Genomic DNA, 20,613 nt, shown 5'->3' on the forward strand with positions numbered 1-20,613 from the left:
TATACCATTGACAAAAATCTATCCTGTTAGGTAAATCCGCAGCAGTCAATTCCTGCACGGGTTGTAGATGGTAGGGGTATAAAAGATTATCATTCGCAATTTTCCAAATTGTAGTATGTGAAACGTTATACTGTGTCGCCATTTTTCTGGTACTAGTTTCAGAATTCTGACCTTGTAAATTGCCAAGGACAACTTCTTCAAGTTCTACATCGCGAATAAGACGTCTTCTGCCAGTACCTTCAGGACGAGGTTGAATGTGTCCGTTTCCTCGAAGTCTTCTTTCTACCGCCGCAAAAGTTTTTCTAGCAGGAAGACGACGATTGGGATATCTGGCATGATAAAGTCGTACAGCAGCAGCACAGTTCTTGTAACATTCAAAAAATACTTGCAACATATCGACATACTCGTCATTGGTATACATAATTTGTTATTTTACTCAATTTCAAAACTATTTAATATCTAGGACGCAGGTAAATAGTGACTAAAATCAATTAACACTTTAAACTAATACTTCAAATCAAATGACATTTACCTACTCGATTTTTTAATTTATTTAAGCAACTCGAACCTTGGTATAAATCTGTAACACTAATTTATGAAATTAAAAATATCTCCTCAATGGTTGGCTGTACCCATTGTATACCAAGTATACCTTTTCTATTCAAAAAGGTCCACTATTTCATATTTTGTTACTAAAAGCTGTATACGGGGGTTGGCAAAAAAGTTACTACATATTCAATGCATAACATTGCCTGCAGAGGGCGCCTCGCACTCGACACTCAAAAATCATTATTATATTATTTTTCCCATCATTAAAAAACCTCTCTGTTGAAAATTTGAAACATTTCTGACTAAAATTATAGAAATTATTAAAGAAAAACCATTTTTTATTTTTCAATTTAACACCCTGTAGCTTTTTTATTATGCGACTTGGGATATAGGTATGTTAGGTTAAATCGACTTATTTTCACCCAAGGAATCTCTGTTATCATTTGTGCCCCTCCATTTAAATACACCCTGTATATATAGTGCTATCCAAAAAGTTTGCACCATATAGGAAAAAACTTTATGTATAAATTTAATAAATTCTTTCGATTGTCAGTTATCTCTGCATGTTGTCAAATCAAAATAGCGCCCATCGAACCATAAAACGTGTGTTATATACGAGGAGCATACGAAAACTTCAAATCGGCCCAAGAGTAAAGTACCTTTATTTTCAATCCTAGGGGAAAATGTTATAAAGAAATTTCCCTCTAAAAGGTTAACCCGAATATAAAGTTTCAGTTCATTATGTTGAAAAAGCGATTTCTAATATTTTTACAACCTTCCCTTGTGATTTCGAGTGAAAACTTCCATTACTAAAGTCACGTTTTTTTAGTACGCTTCTCTCCGAGAAAAACATTAAATTCTTTAAAAAAGTCGAATCAGGAACTAATAAGACCGTAGAAAATAAGAACAAAGGTGCAAACTTTATTATTCAAGAATAATGTAAAAATTATAATTACCCCAAAGAATTGGTAGCTTTCGAGACACAGTTGGGATGGACTATCATAGGTAAATTATCAGCAGAAGAGGAAGGAACCAAGCTTGTTGGTGAATGATGCGTCCATCACTGATGCTTGGCGTCTTCAACCCGTTTGATTTACCCTCACGAGGCCGCTCTCCGAAACATTTACTAAAGTCAAGATGGTGGGAGGGGCCACAATGGCTGTATGAAGAACCCGACTATTGCCAAGGAAAATATTGACTTGTGATGAAAATGAGATTGGTCCGGAAAAGAGGAAACTTGTTACTACGCTCTTAAATGCTATGTCGGGCAACTGGCATTTCACCTATTTTTTTCAAGTATCCACGGACTTTGATAATGATGGCCTGGGTCTTGCGTTTCAACCATAATTCTAGACACTGTAATAAATATGTAGGTAAACTGACAATTGATGAGATTAATAACAATGCTAAAATGTTTATATTGAAAATTATACAACAAGAGAGTTTTTCTGGCGAGAAAGATAAAAGACTGTCTGGTTTAACTGCTCACCGAGAAATGAACATGGAGTTCTTCGCATTGAGTCGCGAATATCAAGAAGAGAGGGCTATAGAAATTTTAGATTTCCTATCGTATTGCTATCCAAACACCCTGTAATAGATAATTTGATTTTGGATATGAATCAACGTGATTCGCATATAGGTATGCAGGTATGCCTATTGCGTGAAAATTATTGGATCTTAGGAGGACGGTGTACTGTGAAAGCGGCTATATCCAGATGTGTCATTTGCCAGAAGTACAACTCCAGACCGTTCACTGTAGAAACTTCACCACTTCCTTTGGATAGAGTCCGAGACGCGGTTGCGTTCGAAGTGACGAGCGGGGATATGGCAGGGCCCTTGTATTTAAAGACTGGTGAAAAGGCGTGGGTATGTCTCTTTGCATGTGCAGTATATCGCGCTGTGCATTTTGAACTTTGCACATCGCTATCGACTACTTGTCTCATGCAGGCGTTCCGTCGTTTTGTCACGGGACGTGGTCGACCTAAGACTATATATAGTGATAACGGTACAAACTTTGTTGGGACTGAAAATGAGTTGTCGACACATGATTGGGGGCAAATTACCGAAGACACTTCAGTGCGACGAATTTCTTAGTTATTCAATCCACCCACTGTGCCATGGTGGGGCGGTTTTTGGGAGCGTATGGTAGATGTTATGAAACAATTGTTACGAAAAGTTCTCGCACGATCTTCCTTGAATTACGAAGCCTTATTGACTATATTTTGCGATTGCGAATCCATAATAAACACGAGACCGCTCACTTACATATCTAATGATCCAAGTGATTTAGTTTCTCTTACTCCATCGATGTTTCTGCGAGACCTAGTGAAGAGTGGTTTACCAGATTACGACGAAGTTGACAGAACTTCTCTTACCAAAAGACTTTGCTACAAGCAACAACTTCGACATGATTTGAGATTGAGGTTCAGAAATGAGTATCTCTGTTAGTTGCACCTTCATTATACTGGAAGGGAATGTCGGCCAATCACCTTAGGTGAGGTGCTTTTGCTGGGAGATGACAATAGGAAAAGATTGGACTGGCCGTTAGGGCGTGTCGTCAAACTCTTACCTGGCGAGGACGGGAAGATTATGCTAGTTAAATTGCATACTGCTAGAGGACAAATCTTGCGACCTATGCACCATCTCTACCCTCTAGAATGTTTAGGTCCGATTGAAGAAGGTGCTTTCGGGGAAGCTCAGTCTACCATCCAGCAAGATGTCACACCTCAGAGTCCAGATGATGACTGTAGTGATGGTGAAAGTGTAGGAGTGTCTTTTCATAGCAGAGTACCCCCAAAACTAACGCGTAGTGGTCGAGTGACGCAAGCGATTTTTGTAGAGGGTTCATATCTATGATGGTACCGATATCCTAGTTTAATGAGTCACATTTTGTTTATGTAAAAAAAATGTTCCGCAGGTGGGAGAATGTCAAAATATCTGTACTTTTATACTTACTTGAATACTATTTTATATTATATTAATCAAGGGAATGTAAAAAAAAGAGTTGTTGTTGACTAACGTATGTCAATCATAGATATAAAAAATATTTGTAACATTATTTAGTGGAAGAATAAATCTTATTTTGGTTTGTAGTGGTTATTTAGTGCACCTTCGTTGTTGGGATTCACCATTTTTTTCTCAGTAAGGAAAATGTCAACCTTAGAGACTTCCGACAGTCAAGAAATGTCACAGTTTTGTGACGGTTTTGGAGAAAAAATATGTTTCCTACAATTTTATTTACATTTTAACAAAATATGAGATCCATTACCTAAGAGAAAGAAAATAAAAATGACGTGAGCGAAGAAATATTCATATACAATTATACTATCAAAAAGTGTCTACCGACAAATCTCCTCAAAAAACCAAACAAAGCTAAAGATGGTGTGGAATAGACCAGTATGTACGTTTTAAGTTTCTACTAAGTATCTTAATTGAACTAAGAAATACATTTTTTAATGACAATGAGACAATATTTACATTGAAAGGTGATTACATAAGATTGCACAAATGATAAAACTAATCCCTATATTTTCCAAAAAAAAAATGTATAGATGATTAATAAAAATGGTATTTCTTCCCTGATCCAATATCGTCCAATATTTCTAGATTGCTCTTATTCGCTTTGGTAAACAAAAATTATTGGAGTCTTTTTATTTCTAAAATCATAAATAAAAATGTTATCATTTGATGCAAACCTTTTGAATGTCACAACAATGTATATGTGTATACTGTACTCACCTTACAAATTGGACACAATAGAAATGAGAATGTAATCCTTGGACCAACCCATTTTTTTCTTAATACCTCTTTACAGCAGTGAAAGTGAAACACATGGCCACATTTTAACTGTAAAATAACAATTACTCATCAATAATATCGATGCAATAATGTGCTGAAGGTCAGCTACTTCATTTTACTGATTTGAAGAAATATGGGTTACTTTTGTAATTCTCAAAACGGTTGAGTAGAATCTTATAGAAATAATCAACTTGTTTAACGTTCTTTATTTTTGTAACCATTCTTTGTAAGATGTGGAATTTGAGTAATGCTGGGTCCAAACTTCTTATTCATAATGCCGTCCTGTGACGGCTAGTCTATACCCACTAGCAATGTGATTTTGTAAATGGTAGCTTCACTGAACTGAATTTGTTGCAGTAGTATACAAATTTTTGTCTGGAGCATTAGAGCAAGTAGATGCTATTTACATTTCTTTAACGTTTTTGACCTCAGATCCCCCATTTCTTTTTAGAATATTTATTAATGACATAATTACTGTTGTAAGCATTTTCAATTTCTTCTATTTGTAGATGTGTGATATGTTTAAAATAAAAAAAATAATCCCTTCTTTTTTGTTAGAAATATTAAAAAAATGAAGTGCTCTTTTTCAATTTTCAAAATATTCAATAACCTTGAAATTCTAGTGCCTTTTAGCCTTTTCTTCATTGGTTCAGAAATTTGTATACCAACTCTGTTAATCCCATAATTAGTTAATTCATTAGCCCATAAACCTACATGAAACATCTTGAATTAAATAAATGTGAATTTTTTTAAACTTGAGCATTCTGTATATCAGAAACAAAACGTTCTAGGAGCTATGATATTTTTTTATTAGAAAGAGATCTTATTCTCACAAAGCCGGGTGAGCCATTTTTCGGACGAATGTTTCGATCAAAATTTAAAAATTTATATTATTCATACATCCCCCCTTTCGCATTTCCGATATTTATTGAAGTCACTATAACATTATATTCGAAAGCAGAAGATAGTTATTTATTATACAAAGGAAAAATGCATTAGATTTCAGCTCGAGGTTGTGTCTGTCACCAGACAAAACACCAGGAGTTAAATATCTAATATTTTTACCCGTGTATAATACATTTTGTTTTTCTGTGACAGGAAAAACGACGATTAATATTGAAAAAACATATTATTAAAATCAGAAAAAAATTGAAATTTAAACTGGTAGGCTGTTGTACTTACAGCGCCATTGGACCTGCCCTGCTAAGGAAATCTTTAAAGTAATCAAATATCTGTCAATTTAATTAAGTGATTGGGTTTAAAAAATTGCGAACTTAATTTATTTATTAGTTATTCTGAAGCCAGCCAGCTGAATCGAAAATTTACGGCACCGTGTATTCAAGATTTATGGAATAGAGGGTGAAAAAGACATCCAGTTCTTTCTCGGAGACGGTGTTATTGGCTTATTAGTAGTTATGCTACCTTCATACTACGCCAAAATCCCATGAAGGTTCATCTTCTTCTTCTTCTTATGAAGGTCCGTACTGGTCATTTTTGACCAATTTTTCCCCCTCCACTCCATTTTTCTCAACTTCCCCGGCCAATCAGAAAACAGGGCGGGAAATTTGAATTTAGCACCCCCGCAGTCCCACACGTAGGTCTTTGGCCCCCAGAGTTCTCCACGTAGGTATGTGGCCTAGGGCTTCGCCCTTAGCCCAGACCATTGCTCTTGATCATGTAGGTCTTTGCCCTCGGGGGCCCCATGTAAGTCTTTGCTCCCACGTAGGTACGCCCGATAGGGTTTGCCCTTACCACAAGATTCAATTTTAATTATTTTCCCCATTAGTTCAGAACGCGGACGAGCGCTTATCAGTAGATGGTGCAGCAAGTGGATCGCGCAGGCATTGTTAATATAACAATGCCTGCGCGATAATAACGTCATCTAAGAAAAAATATATAGGAATACGCCAAGATAATTACTCTGGAAGAATTCCATGCTATTATAAATGTATGAGTTAAATAGAAACTAACTAGAGTAGCTACATGGGTTAAACGATTTGTAATTTCTTAATACTGCCGTACCATGTTAAAGCAGCGTAAAAACTTATTCTTTTACTTACTTTTATTTTATCGGCAATGAAATATGTACTAGTGAGTTGTTATAAACCCAAAATACTGGAAATTAGCTGGAAATTTTTCCGTTATTAATACGAAATGGTAATGTCTTGCTTTTATGACATATTTTTCATAAAATCCCCGTCTAGTAATTAAAAACTAATATTGGTGCTGTCTATTTCTATAAAAATATATATAATAATTAAAACTTATGTTAGGTTTATATTTTACTACCGAAAATTCTCCACATAACTACAAATAAAATTAGCGTTATCAAAAATACATTAGTAAAATATTATTTCTTAATACTGCCGTGTTAAAGGCGCATAATTTTATTATATATAATTTTTATTCTTTTATTTACTTTTATTTTATCAGCAATTAAATGGGTATTAGTGAGTTGTTATAAACCCATAATACTGGAAATTAGCTGGCGAATAATTTTTCCGTTATTAACGCGTAATGGTAATGTCTTGCTTTTATGGCACATCTTTCATAAAATCCCCGTCTAGTAATTAAAAACTAATATCTGTGCTGTCTATTTCTATAGAAAGTATATACAGTGCGTCCCAGAAGTAATGCAAAAAATTCGTATTTTATTTTCTGTTGCGTTTTCACAAAAAAACTAAAACACGTCAATTAGTAAATAGGAATTGTCATTTTGTCACGTTGCTTAAATCGTTTTTACGCTATGTTTCATAAACCTATGACGTCATCGATATATTTTTTTAAATAGCACTACCTAATTTTTTAAGCATAAATGGATAGCCCTTTTGAAATACGTCAATATAGGGGTTGGCCTACTTTACTTTGACAGGTGCGAAAAAAATAGCCAACGATTGGAATAGACATGGTTTGAAATAACAACAAAAGTAGGTATCACAAACTGATGCGAGAACAGTGCCCCAGCAAAAAAAGTGTTTTGGTTAATTGTAGGTACATGTTTTTATGTAGATTGGGTAGGTTCACCCGATCACAGCGGTTAGGTATTGTTTTGAAGACGACAGTTTGCGAATGCAATAGTACCTCATATCATTGCGGCAGTTACAAATATCATAACTTTACATTACTATGGTCTTGCGTTTAAGGGAATAATAAAAAATTGAAATCCTAATTATGGTTGGATACGGAGAGAGGATCCGTAGTTATGATGAAGTGTGTCAATTATTCAATGCCATTTTTTGTTTTTTTTATAGTAACTCTAGCAAAAACAATCCAAAAAAAACATGAAAATTTCTCTAATTAAAAACAGAGGTATTAACAGATGAAAAATATAAAAAATTCCTATAATTAAAAAATGGCATCAGTTGTAACGGGAAAATTGGCGTATTAACAATTAGAAAATATATCGTGAAAGGTCTACGAACTATCGAAACGTCAAGCAAATGGCTGTCTTGCGGTTATGGGTTCCACAACTAAAATTTTTATTGCACTTTATCACTTATAATTTACAAGTCAAATATTTAATCACAATTAAAAATTACTATTAACAATTAGAAAATATATCGTGAAAGGTCTACGAATTATCGAAACGTCAAGCAAATGGCTGTCTTGTTGTTAGGGCAAAATTCGAATATAAAAAGTGTGGCAAAATATATTTGTTTTAAATTCCACGTCGTTTGTTATTGGCTAATACGCGCTGTACTCCTAGCGTCACTAAAACCCGTCGATGGCTGTGTTTCCAACTAAACAGATCCGTTGCGATGATAAGCGACATAGGTTCCACAACTAAATTGTTTATTGTACTTTATCACTTACAATTTACAAGTCAAATGTTTTATCACAATTAAAAATTACTATTGACAACACTAGTTAAAAATATTCATATTTTATTTAAATTTAAATTTAAGTCTTTTATTGCCATGGTAAACAGATTTTTCTAATTTTTGGCCTAATAACTTCAAGAGCAGAGTAATTTTCAAACTCAATTTACTCGAAAACCATTGGAAATATCGATTTGAACAAAGATAATATTTTTTACGTAAAATGAAATAAAAAAAATTACGAGCCGAAAACCCCCTTCACCAACCTAAATGGGACCCACATGATTTGCATGTCGAAAAACGGAGTTGCCCATGTTATTTAACGTAAAAAGTTATAGTAGTAGTAGTAGTATAGTACATTTCTGTATCCGTTAATAGTTACGTTTTCTCATAACAAACATATATATTTTTTTGAAAATTAAAAAAAGATTAACTTTAACCAAAGTTATTACAAATTTAGTGCAAAATCTCTTACATTTTCCGTCTCTGCGTGCACCAATTTTACCATATCTCTGGTTCTATTGGACAGATTGAGACGCATGATATCTCATTTTAAAGCTTAAACTTTATTTTACAATATTGGTAAGTTCCAGTTATTAATTTATTTATTTAACAATTAATGGCAGCTTAGAAAGTTGTGAAATTTCAAGGAAAATGCTGGATTTATTGGATTATAAGACTTCGATGAAAAGCCAAAAAAGTTACCGGTTATTGTTCCTCGCATCCTAACAATGATTTCATGCCTTGCATGATTGTTAGAATGCAAAGAACAATATCCGGTAACTTTTTTGGCTTTTCGTCGAAGTTGAATAATAAAAAAACCTTATAAACAAAACCAGCATTTTCGTTGAAATTTCACAACTTTCTAAGCTGCCATTAATTATTAAATAAATGAATTAATAAATGGAACTTACCTATCTTGTAAAATAAAGTTCAAGGTTTAAAATGAGATGTCGTACGTCTCAATCCGTCCAGTAGAACCAGATATGGTGCCTAAAATTGGTGCGCCCTTCAACATCACACAATGCAGCCATCGCCGGAGGAGATAACCGTCCACATATACAAGTGAAAATTAAGAACAAATAATTTTCCGCACTTATAGATACCGGAGCTTTGCTCTCTTACATCAGCAATAAGGTAGCCAACTACTGCAAAGACCTGAACATGCCATTCCAAGAGGTAGAAACACCGACTACTGTATTGGCCAATGAGCAACAAGTAACCGTTCGTGGTGGATATAACCTAGAGTTCTTAATAAATGGAACCAAGTTTTCCCAATTAATACACCATCTACCAGATTTAACATCTGAGATGATAATTGGGACGGACATACTAAGCCGAAATAATTTTTAGGATGGACTTATTAAGTAACACCATTTACTTAAACGATAAGAAAATCCATAGGTCACCGCCTACAACCCCGTACACTCCAGTGGGAGAACTCTCCCTGCACTTAACCGAGGACGAAGAAACCCGACTAAAATAATTCCTGGATCAGGAATTACCAAGTTTTTCCGATGTAAAAAGTGCTACTAAGCTAATCCAGCATCAGATCCGCCTTTCCCAAGTGGAACCGATTAAACAAAGATATCGACCTCAGAATCCCCGCATGCAGGCAATCATTAACCAGGAACTGGATGACATGCTAGAGCAAGGGATAATAGAACCGTCAAGTAGCCCGTGGAGTTCACCAGTAGTGATAGTCCGGAAGAAGGATGGGACTCCAAAATTTTGCATCGACTTCAGGAAAATGAACGAAGTCACAGAGGAAGATGCATACCCCCTACCGTACATAAATGCCATCCTGGACAAATTACGCCGAGCCCGGTATATCTCTAGCATCGACCTGAAACAGGGGTACTGGCAAATTCCCCTGCAAGCCGAAAGTAAACCTGTCACCGCTTTTACCGTCCCCGGAAGAGGACTTTTTCAGTTCAGAGTAATGCCGTTTGGACTACCTTCCGCACTTGCCATTTTTCAACGCCTGTTAGACCGTAGCATTAGTCCTGAATTAGAACCGCATGCATTCGCGTATTTAGATGATATAATTGTCTTAGGGGAAACATTTGAGAATCATCTGGAAAATCTTAAGGAAGTTTTCCGCCGACTGCGTATGGCCAACCTGAAATTAAATTCTGACAAATGCCAGCTTTGCAGGAAATCTTTAAAATATTTAGGCCATATGGTAACCGCTGAGGGAATCCGAACCGATCCAGAAAAAGTGGAAGCAATCCAGAAGTTTCCAAACCCCAAAAATGTCCGAGAACTCCTACGCTTTTTAGGTACAGCTTCCTGGTACCGTAGATTTGTTCCGTCATTTTCAGAAGTAGTTGCACCGTTAACCAGACTACTCAAGAAAAACCACCGTTGGAAATGGACTGCCGAACAGGAAAAAGCTTTCACAGCTTTAAAGAAATATCTTACCGAAGCCCCGATTTTGACTTGCCCCAACTTTGAAAAACCGTTTATTTTACATCGGTTTTCCGATATTGGCCTAGGGGTGGCCCTGACCCAAAATGTTGAGGGAACCGAACATGTCGTGGCATATGCTAGCCGCACCCTCAACTCTGCCGAGAAAAATTATTCCAGCACCGAGAAGTAGTGTCTAGCCATCGTGTGGGGAATTGAGAAAATGAGGCCATATCTGGAAGGATACCATTTTACCGTTATTACCGACCACCAGTCACTCCGTTGGCTTCACTCCGTTAAAAGTCCGACTGGACGTCTAGCAAGATGGAGCATATTTTTACAATATGACTTCGACATCCAGTACCGCCCAGGAGCCTTAAACCGTGTTGCTGATGCACTATCTCGTCAACCCCTACCCGATTCTTCCACCGAAGATGCCGCCGAACTATGTGCTCTAGAGGGGGCACCAGAGTGTTCTTGGTACCGGCAGAAAAAGGAAGAAGTAGTTCCCGGATTACTGTATCCGTAATGACCGGCTATACAGACACATTTGGGATTCTAGAGATCTGACCGAACCCGAGCTCAGCGAACCGTGGAAGCTATGTGTACCGAAGCCAATGATGTCCCAACCGCCGGACACATGGGAATTTCTAAGACTATTGTCCGAATTTCCCTGCGATATTATTGGCCTGGCATGTTCCGGGAAGTCACGAGTTATGTAAGAAGTTGTCTTTAATGCCAGCGCTACAAGACATAGCAGCAACAGGCACCAGGGAAAATGCAACCGTCCGTAGTTCAACAACCCTGGGAAACCGTCAGCACCGACTTAATTGGACCGTTACCGAGGTCCAGTAAGGGTAACCGATTTTTAATTGTATTCCAGAACTGTTTTACCAAGTGGGTTGAATTCCGACCACTCCGAAGTGCCACCGCCCGTAACGTTACGTAAGCCCTCTACGAGGATATCAGTTACCGTTATCGATGCCCGAAGGAAATCATAAGTGATAATGGAACGCAATATGATAGCCGTTTATTCCGTTCCTTATTACAAGACCTGGATATACAGCACCGTTTTACTCCGCCCTATACTCCGCAAGCAAATCCTGTTGAGAGGACAAACCGTACTATCAAAACAATGATAGCGCAATTCTGTGAACAAGATCACCGTCACTGGGACCAACATCTAGCCGATTTCAAATTTGCAATCAACAGTGCCCGTCACGAATCCACCGGATTCACACCCTCCTTCCTGAACTTTGGCCGAGAGTTGGAAGTACCGAAGGCACTGTACCGCAACAAGGAATCGATCCCAGAAGAAGGGCCGTCCGATACTGACCGAGAGAACCATGTAAACCGTGTATCGAAACTCAAAGAAGTTTTCGATCTAGTAAAACTAAATTTGTCACATGCCTTTAACACGCAAAGTCATTACTATAATCTCCGCCGGCGTGACTGGCGATGTCGCGTAGGAGACCGGGTAATGAAGCGGGAGAATCCGTTGTCGTCCGCTGTTAGAGGTTTTGCGGCAAAACTAGCTCCGAAATACTCCGGACCGTATACCGTAATTAAAGTAATTTCACCCGTGGTTTATGACTTAAAATCCGAAGCGGGAAAGAAATTAAAAAGAATCCATATCAAGGATTTAAAACCCATGCCTGAACCGAATGCATAAGGCATACGCAAGGAGCGCAACCAGTCATAGGGGAAAACCCAAGCATAGAGAAAAAAGTCCGTCCCACCGTTGTCTTTATCTTGCTTCGCAGTGAATACTAAACGACCCCGTTTAGTCCGAGGGCGTCTACCTGGTGAACCGCCCCGAAGAGCCTCCGTTCCGACATTAAAAACTCCCCAACTAGATGCTGCCTTTAAACGCCTCGAGGCACAGGCCTATGAAGCCGAAGCCAAGAGACGAGCCCGGCTGATTCAATCATTAAAAGGGATAGCGGCAGAAAGACCGCCAGCCCCAGCGGCTCAAGTTCACGCTCCCGCTCCTGCTCCCGGACCCGAGGCAAATAATTCCGAGGACATGACCACTCAGAAACCCTGCCGCCCGACACAACCCCTCACCGTAATCCGTACTGAGATCCACATTACCACTGATGTATCGAAACCCAACTCGTTTCCTAAGATATACGAAAACCAGGAACTGGGGGATATAATATGGAATAACAAGGATCCGCAGTTATGGGACGACGAAACTAAAAAGAAAATCCTGTCACATATACCGCCAGAAATTTGTCCGAAATGTAGCCGGTACCGACTCAAAACATCCGCCGGGCAGCATTACCATTATTGGTTACCCCCTGAAACGCTAAAGATTTATTAATTATTTAGATTAGATTAATTTACCCCATACGTACATTCCCGTTAAATTATATAAAAATTGATTTTGATTTTGTTGTTTTGGTTTTATTGTATTATTAAGGTATACCGGAAATAAAAATCCTTTATTTAAACCGATATCTTTGTTGTAATTAAATTATTTTCTAGTCTCTCCAAGGAAATGGAAAGTCCCGTACTTGAAGTCCACATAACCGAATCTGATGAGGCAGATTTTCTCCTCGTCGCTCTTGACGAGGCCATTAACGAGAGACCCAGTCTCGTCGAATCCGTTACCGACGTTACCGTCCACCCAGAAGACACCGCAACGCGCATAACAAGCCAGGAACCGGTGGAACCAGTCAAAATTGTGGCATCCGACCCCGACCCGAAGGACGTGGTAGTCAACCAAAACCAGAGTCCAGGTAGGGTCGCAGCACCCCCGGCGCCGATTAGAATCCAGACCAGGGAACACCAACAGATTTATTTGCCAGTGGACACTGATGTCTTCTGTTGGCGGTGTGGCTAGCCAAGACATGTGCGAGCACACTGTATTGGTACCCCCCGGCTTTTCTGCTCTCAGTGTGGTCAAATGGGTGTGATGAGCCGAGACTGCACCTGCCAAGGAATCCCGAAACAACACCGAAAAATCCAAAAACCGCCTAGACGACTACACTCTAAAGGCGTACAATGTTGCTTATACCTGCAGGCGCTCAGAACTCCGCGGCGAGACTAAGCTACACAGTAGGAAGGAATCCCAGTACAACGAACCGGACGACGGGCTAGGTCAGTAAGTTCTTACTTCAAGCCATGAGCAAGATCTCCAGCATTTATTAGAAGGTAGTAAAAGGTGTACGTGGCCCCAATAAAGAATTATTCACAAATGGGACACGCACCTTAATAGGAGGAAATTTTATTTACCGTCATTAGTTTTAAGTTAATTTCAGCTAGTGATAAGTTTTAAGAAAGAAATAAAATAAAATTCTTTTATTTTATTTTTCACTGAAGTAAGGGGGGGATGTAATGAACCAGTATTAATTTTCCGTTTTGTGCAAGGCCGTTAGCCATTTATTTATTAATTAGTTTAATTGGGTGAGAGCAATTACCCGCGAGTCGAGCCGAAACCGTCCGTTTGCCCCACTCTGACGAGTGCCGCGCGCATAATCCCACCAAGACTCTCGCTCAGTCAAGGGGGGATTGAGGCAATAAAACCAACGTTCCTGGACGAAAATCCTCAGTTCGCTGCCAGAAGTCGAAGAACTCCAACACCAGCCTGAGGACCACCCCGAGGACCCGAAACCGACCAGAGACCGCCATCCGACCTAAGGAGTTAGTCGCCGGGAGCAACCATCCGGAATAAATAAGCAGATTGTATTTTCCTATGTTTACCTGTCCTGCTATGGCATATGTCTGGCCGTTTTGAACTTTGGCAAGACAGTACGACCACAGCGTTGTCGGTGAAGGTTTGGCTAGGTGTTCCACCGCCCTCGTGCGACGAACGTTGTCCGTCACGTCAACCGAACTGCTGGTTTGGCTGGGTGTTCCACCGCCAGTGGAAGACGTTGAGTGAAGGTTCGTACGGCAGCAGCGTTATCGGCGACGGTTTGGCTGGGTGCCCCACCGCCCTCGTTCGACAAACGCTGTGAGCCCCTTTACTGAAACTGCTGGTTTGGCTGGGTGTTCCACCGCCAGTAGAGGACGTGAAGGTGTCAGACTGTACGGCAACAGCGTTGTCGGCGAAGGTTTGGCTGGGTGTTCCACCGCCTAAGCTTGATAAACGCTGTAAGGCACAATAACCGAAACTGCTGGTTTGGCTGGGTGCCCCATCGCCAGTAGAAGACGTTGTGTGTCGGCTGTGCAGCGACGGATAGACCCTCGAAGTATGGCTGGGTGCCCCACCGCTTCTGAGAGAAATCTGTCGGGCGCCCCGCATTTGAACGCGTACCTCGTCCAGACTTTGCCTCCTGTTCACCAACATAATTCACTTTCCTGACTACCGTTTGCTTATTTATGCCCGTTGTAAACTGCTTTGCTTGGCTTTCTCCCTGGCTGGTTAAATTTTCGCTTAATTTCCGTCGCTTTGCTAGAAACTACCGCCAATATTTATGGGTAGAATTAGGGTAACCCGTAATTATTTTTCTCTGTTCCCTTTCTAGCATCGACCGAAATTTAAAAAGCCGAATAATAATTTTAGCGTACCGTTTCTTAAAGTATTAGCCTGTTTATTAAATAAACCAAACGCCAAATACTCCGTCTTTCTACCGTACCGATTTTCAGTCCTGATATTTGACTATGTGCTAAATTTGTATTTATTTACAGCACCGAAAAACTGCATTGTCATTTTAAATCCGTCGTAAATAATAATTGCTCTAACCCATTTTGTTTTAATTACACCGCTGGTAAATTGTTTGTATATTCCTGATTTTAGTTAGTGATAATAATTGTAATTAGAATCTATTTTACTTTTGTTTGTTTGTTTCAATAGGCCTTATTAATATAAAATAAATCTAGTAAATATATTTCCAGTTTGTATTCATTTTAACGCCGACAAATTTGATAAAATTCCGATCAGTAAAAAAGGGGTCCGCTTATCTTTTTGTGACCTACACTGATAAGACCGTTTATTTTAAAAAGGAAAATAACACTACACTCTAAGAACTACTTTGATTAAAAGTAAGAGAAATATAACAGACCCCTGGATTTAAACTTTCTTCACTGCAGCTATCCCGAGTACTTACTCTAAACCGAGGGTAGGGTTCACGTGGAGTTTCCCCCACGTAAAAGATAGAGAAACTGGCGCCTGAGACAAACCGAACAAACAGATTTAATCCGGAGTACATTCCTGTGACGTCACTCACCACCGCCGGCTGCCAACCACCGCTGCCGATAAATTAGTAGTCGAGGGTCGTCACAAAATTAGGCGTCCAAACAGGGACGTCAGTGACGTCAATAAATATAGTAAATTAGAATTCGAATTTGCGAATTAGGATTCCGTTTAGAGTTGGTAGTCTACTAGGGGGCGGCCACAAGTAACGTCTGAACCGAACCGTCACCACCAAGTAAAGTAAAGATATAAAGAAAGGGCGTTACAATTTGGTCAGATGAAAACCCGCACACTACTCGTCGGTTTAGCTTTCAGAGGAGATTCGGTGTCAATATATGGGCAGAAATATATGGCGATCGTTTAATTGGGCCGCATTTTCTACCTGAACATCTGAATGGGCCGCGTTACTTTCAATTTTTAGTACAATTGTTTGAAAACCTTCCCCGACAGATGCTACGGGATATGTGGTATATGCACGACGGAGCTCCGGCCCATTTTGCTCGCGATGTCCGTGGATTTTTAGACGATCAATGTCCCAATCGGTGGATAGGGAGATGAAGGCCCATAATCCTATGGACTTTTGTATATGAGATTATATGAGATCTGTCGTGTACCGAGGTAGAGAATGTAGAGCAGTTGCGGAATCGTATCGAAGATGTTGCTGAAGAAATACATAACAACCCTGATTTATTCCATCGCATCCGCCGCTCATCTGTCCAACGTGTACACTTGTGCATAGACGCTAACGGTAATGTATTTGAACATTACAGCAAATTATGATGTTAATAAAAACTGATTTTTGGCAAGGCATGCTCAGACCTCCTCGAGGTTCTTGCTGGGCAACAATAACAATTTAATGTGTTGATTGCATAATTATAAAAAATAATTTATAGCATTTTAAATTATTATTGGCTGACGTGAGTAAACCGTTTATTTATTGTATTTATATGAGCGAAAATATATAAATATGGCAACGTTGCATCTAGGGCGCGTTGTTCATATCGTAGCCGCGCGCAAATTCTGAATAACCGACTGACGTCAGCCGGTCAGTAATAGCCTCAAAAGGGGGTTAAATAATGATATGAAAATATTTTTTTTCTGCTTAAATATGCATGGAATTTTTTTTAATCACGCCATTGTATTATACTAATTTTTCTCTATCTGCTCTTAAAATTAATGACATTATGACTGGATCACCCTGTATAGGTAAATATTGTGGGTTGATGAAATGTCAGACAGTGACAAAGTTTGTAATGAATAATTATTATTTACCTGAATAGCTGGTGCACAAGATAAAGCTTCTGTAAAACAAATCATACACATGTCATCTGAATCTTGTTTTAGTGAACTGCCATTGAAACATCCGTGTAGGCATGGCAAACATCTTGATTCTCCAAGTACACCACCACATATATGCCCACAATTTAATAATTTATTACACGCCATCTTCCCATATTCCTAAAACATTGTTTTCAAAAAGTTTAGTAAATAAAATATTTTTAAAAAACATATTCAATTATTCTCATATATTTATATATGTAATATTTTTATGTACTTAATACATGTAAAATTGAGCGAAAATTATGAAAGCTAATAATTAAATATACAGGGTATCACACGGTGACGGCCCATTAAAATTATTTCAAAGACTACCTACTTCCCATTGCAATGTCCGTGAATGAATAATAAATTTAAAATATCAGCATTTGAATATGTATTGTTTTCCATTTCTTATAAACACTAAATTAAACTGTCACTGCAAGAGACTAACAACAAATTGACAGTTTAGTTGTTTGTTTTGAAGTTTTGCTAAAAATTCCACAGCTATCCTCGCAAGAAATTACATGATTTTAGGTGATTACACAAAAAATAGTAGATAACTTAAAAACTAGAAGAGATAGGTATAGGGAACCCTGATACCGTTCGAAAGAGAATAAAATTGTGTATCAGAATATAGAAAAACATACAGGGTGTTCCATTTAAAAAAACCGACTTATGAAGGTTTGAAGTTAACTAAACTCGGCATTAAATTTCTAGCACCCTGTATGCAATTAAGCCACTTTGAAAGTATGGATGGGAAGCTTAGGGGTCTAGCTATCCCCCCTATAAATATTGTTGCTTTATCTTTCTTACTATAAAATACACATGGTTTGAAGCTAGTCACTGTTTCTCTCCATTTTTTTGAAAAAAATTAAATATCTCGAAAACGGTTAATTTTAGGAATAGGGAAACTTCATAAAAGTCCACCTAAAATAACACGTAGAATCCAAAATTGCAATAATATATAGGGTGTTCCATTTAAAATAAGCAAGTTGATGGCGACTTCCGGTATAACCGGAAGTGGTACGTGGACGCCATTATTTTAGTTGAGAAGGGCATGCCCGAAAACCCGGTATCCCAAATTTTCAAAATTCAAATCGAAGTAGTCTCTGAAATAATTCTAATGGGCCGTCACTGTGAGACACTATGTTTTTTAAAAGAAATTTAGTAAAAAGGGCAAATATTGGTTTCTTAAGAAAACACTTCACATTTAAGTCGTTTTTAGTGATTTTTAAAATTGTCTTTTTAAAATGTATTTTTTAAAAATTTTAATGTTTACATATACAGTATGTCCGCGGATTGAGTTTACAAGAGGACAAATGAACCAAAAAGTGAATGATACGAAAAAAAGGCATTCTTGATAAAAATTTTTGCTTGTTTAGAAAAATACGAATCACCATGACAAACTTCAATTTTGTTGTACAGGGTCGGCTAAAAACACAAAAATGTTATTTTGCTTACTTAAGAATAAAAATACCTTATTTTGCAAGATACGAAAAAAGGCATTCTTGATAAAAGTTTTTGCTTGAAAAATGAATAAGAGTCACGTTATCAAAAATTTAATTAAATATTCTCTAACACACCTCTAATCAGAGTACCTGAAGCGAAAAGACTAGATTTTCGTTTGTGGGTAGGAGACAAAATTTTAAATGGCAATATTGATTTTTACAAGTTTATTATGTTTTCTGATGAATGTATGTTTTCTACTTATGAAACTGTAGCATCCCAGCACGTCAGGTAGGTACGGTCTCCAGAAAAAGAATTTAGAATAATGACACGAAAACAATTTTTTACAAAAGTGAACGTGTGGTGCGCGATATCTGTCCATGGCATTATAGGCCCATATTTTTACAACAACACCGATATATTGTACTTAGAAATGCTTGATACATTTTTTAGCGGTGAACTCGAAAATTACCATTAAATTCTTGATAATAAATGTATTTTCAACAGGATGGTTGTCCAGCACATTGTGCTCGTGAGGTAGCAGCATGGCTTAACAATAGATTTGGTCCAAGATGGATTGGTAGAAATGGTCCAATTTTGTGGCGCCCAAGGAGCCCTGACTGAACCATGGCCAATATGTTTCTATGGGTTTGTCTATAATATTTAAATGCTAAAAGGCAGAATTACCCAGGCTGTCCGTTCAATTTCCCAGGAAGAAATCAAAAATTCCTTCAGATATCTAAGGAAGCAATTAGAAAAATATGTTCAATGTGTTTTTGTAGTAGTAGCTTAATTGCTGTTGTAATTATGTTCGTATTATTTAAAAATTACACTCGAATAAGACGTATTTTAGTTTTGTACTTTGTTCCCTATATAAAAAATTAAATTTTTGACAACGTCACTCTTATTTATTTTTCAAGCAAAAATTTTTATCAATATTACCCTTTTTTCGTATCTTGCAAAATAAGGTATGTTTACTCTTACACAAAGTAACTTTTCTGTGTTTTTGACCCACCCTGTAGAACAAAATTGAAGTTCGTCATGGTGATTCTTATTTTCTAAACAAGCTAAAACTTTTATTTGTCCTCTTGTAAACTTAATCTGCGGACATACTGTATATATAATTCTGATATTCATATTCATTAATTCCATCGTATAGGTATGGAACAACTAAACAACTATACAGGGTGTTTTGAAAGTCTGTCAGGAAACTCCGGGAGGTGATTCTACGGATTAAAATAATAGCAGTATACAATGAATTTTTTTTATTTGTCAATTGTTTGCAAGTTACAGCTTGTCAAAGTTAAATTTTTTTTTTTTCTATTTAAATAACTTATTTAATTCAAATTCGATTAGTCTTTCATTTGGCACACCCACTAAGTAGATCTATTGGACCAATCAGAGGAAAGTTTCAATATGCGCCGTTAGAGGGCACTTTACCTAGAACTCAAAATTGGTTTTGTTCATAACTTTTTTCTCTTGCCCCACATCAATTTAAACATTATTGAAAAGAGAAACAATATCAGAATAAATTATGTACTCTCTATTCAAGCCGATCAATGTACCCGTTAAGCAGGAAGTCGTTATTAATTAAAGTGTTATTAAACATCAAATTTTTAATCATTCTGCAATAATTAGTCAAGTTGCCATACCGTAATACCTTCTCTTGTAAAACTAGCTTCGTTAGTAAATAAAATATTATTAGTAAATTCAGTATCCTCATCTTATTTTTTCACAATGCTATTGCAGGGCCGAAAAAAAATACATATTATGATGAAAAATCAAATTTATACCTGCTTTAAACAATTTTTGTTAAAATTCGTAACACCAAAATTACTAATAACATTTATTTAAAGCACTATTTTGATTTTCATTTTAAATTATTTCCAATTTTACCAAGTTAACTGTTTTCTTCGTAGGGTATTTAGAGAGATGTTCACCCTTACCCTGTTTAAAATAGGCTGACTGGGAATTTTTGGCATATATATATATATAAATATTATATAAGTTATATAGGGTCAACTACCTGTAGAGTTAAGGAAATGGGAGCATCGACATTGCTAACATGAGCTGGACAGCCTAGGAATGCCGTGTCATCAATTTTGGACAAGTGGACGGCAATAGCCATTT

At 37.6% G+C, this 20,613-nt stretch overlaps 1 protein-coding gene across 1 annotated transcript in view; it reads right to left on the bottom strand.

The window, feature by feature from the left end:
- Positions 1–20,613, bottom strand: part of LOC108910387 (E3 ubiquitin-protein ligase MYCBP2-like) — a 56,273-nt gene that overhangs the window by 12,013 nt on the left and 23,647 nt on the right. Inside the window, exons 8-9 of the mRNA XM_018714974.1 lie at positions 16,990–17,175; positions 4,288–4,395 (exon numbers count right to left, since the gene is read on the bottom strand). Coding sequence (XP_018570490.1) covers positions 4,288–4,395; positions 16,990–17,175 — 294 coding nt within the window. The remainder of the gene's footprint in view (positions 1–4,287; positions 4,396–16,989; positions 17,176–20,613) is intronic.

This window comes from Anoplophora glabripennis, unplaced genomic scaffold (genome assembly GCF_000390285.2).
Source record: "Anoplophora glabripennis isolate ALB-LARVAE unplaced genomic scaffold, Agla_2.0 scaffold802, whole genome shotgun sequence".
NCBI classification, from domain to species: Eukaryota; Metazoa; Arthropoda; class Insecta; order Coleoptera; family Cerambycidae; genus Anoplophora; species Anoplophora glabripennis.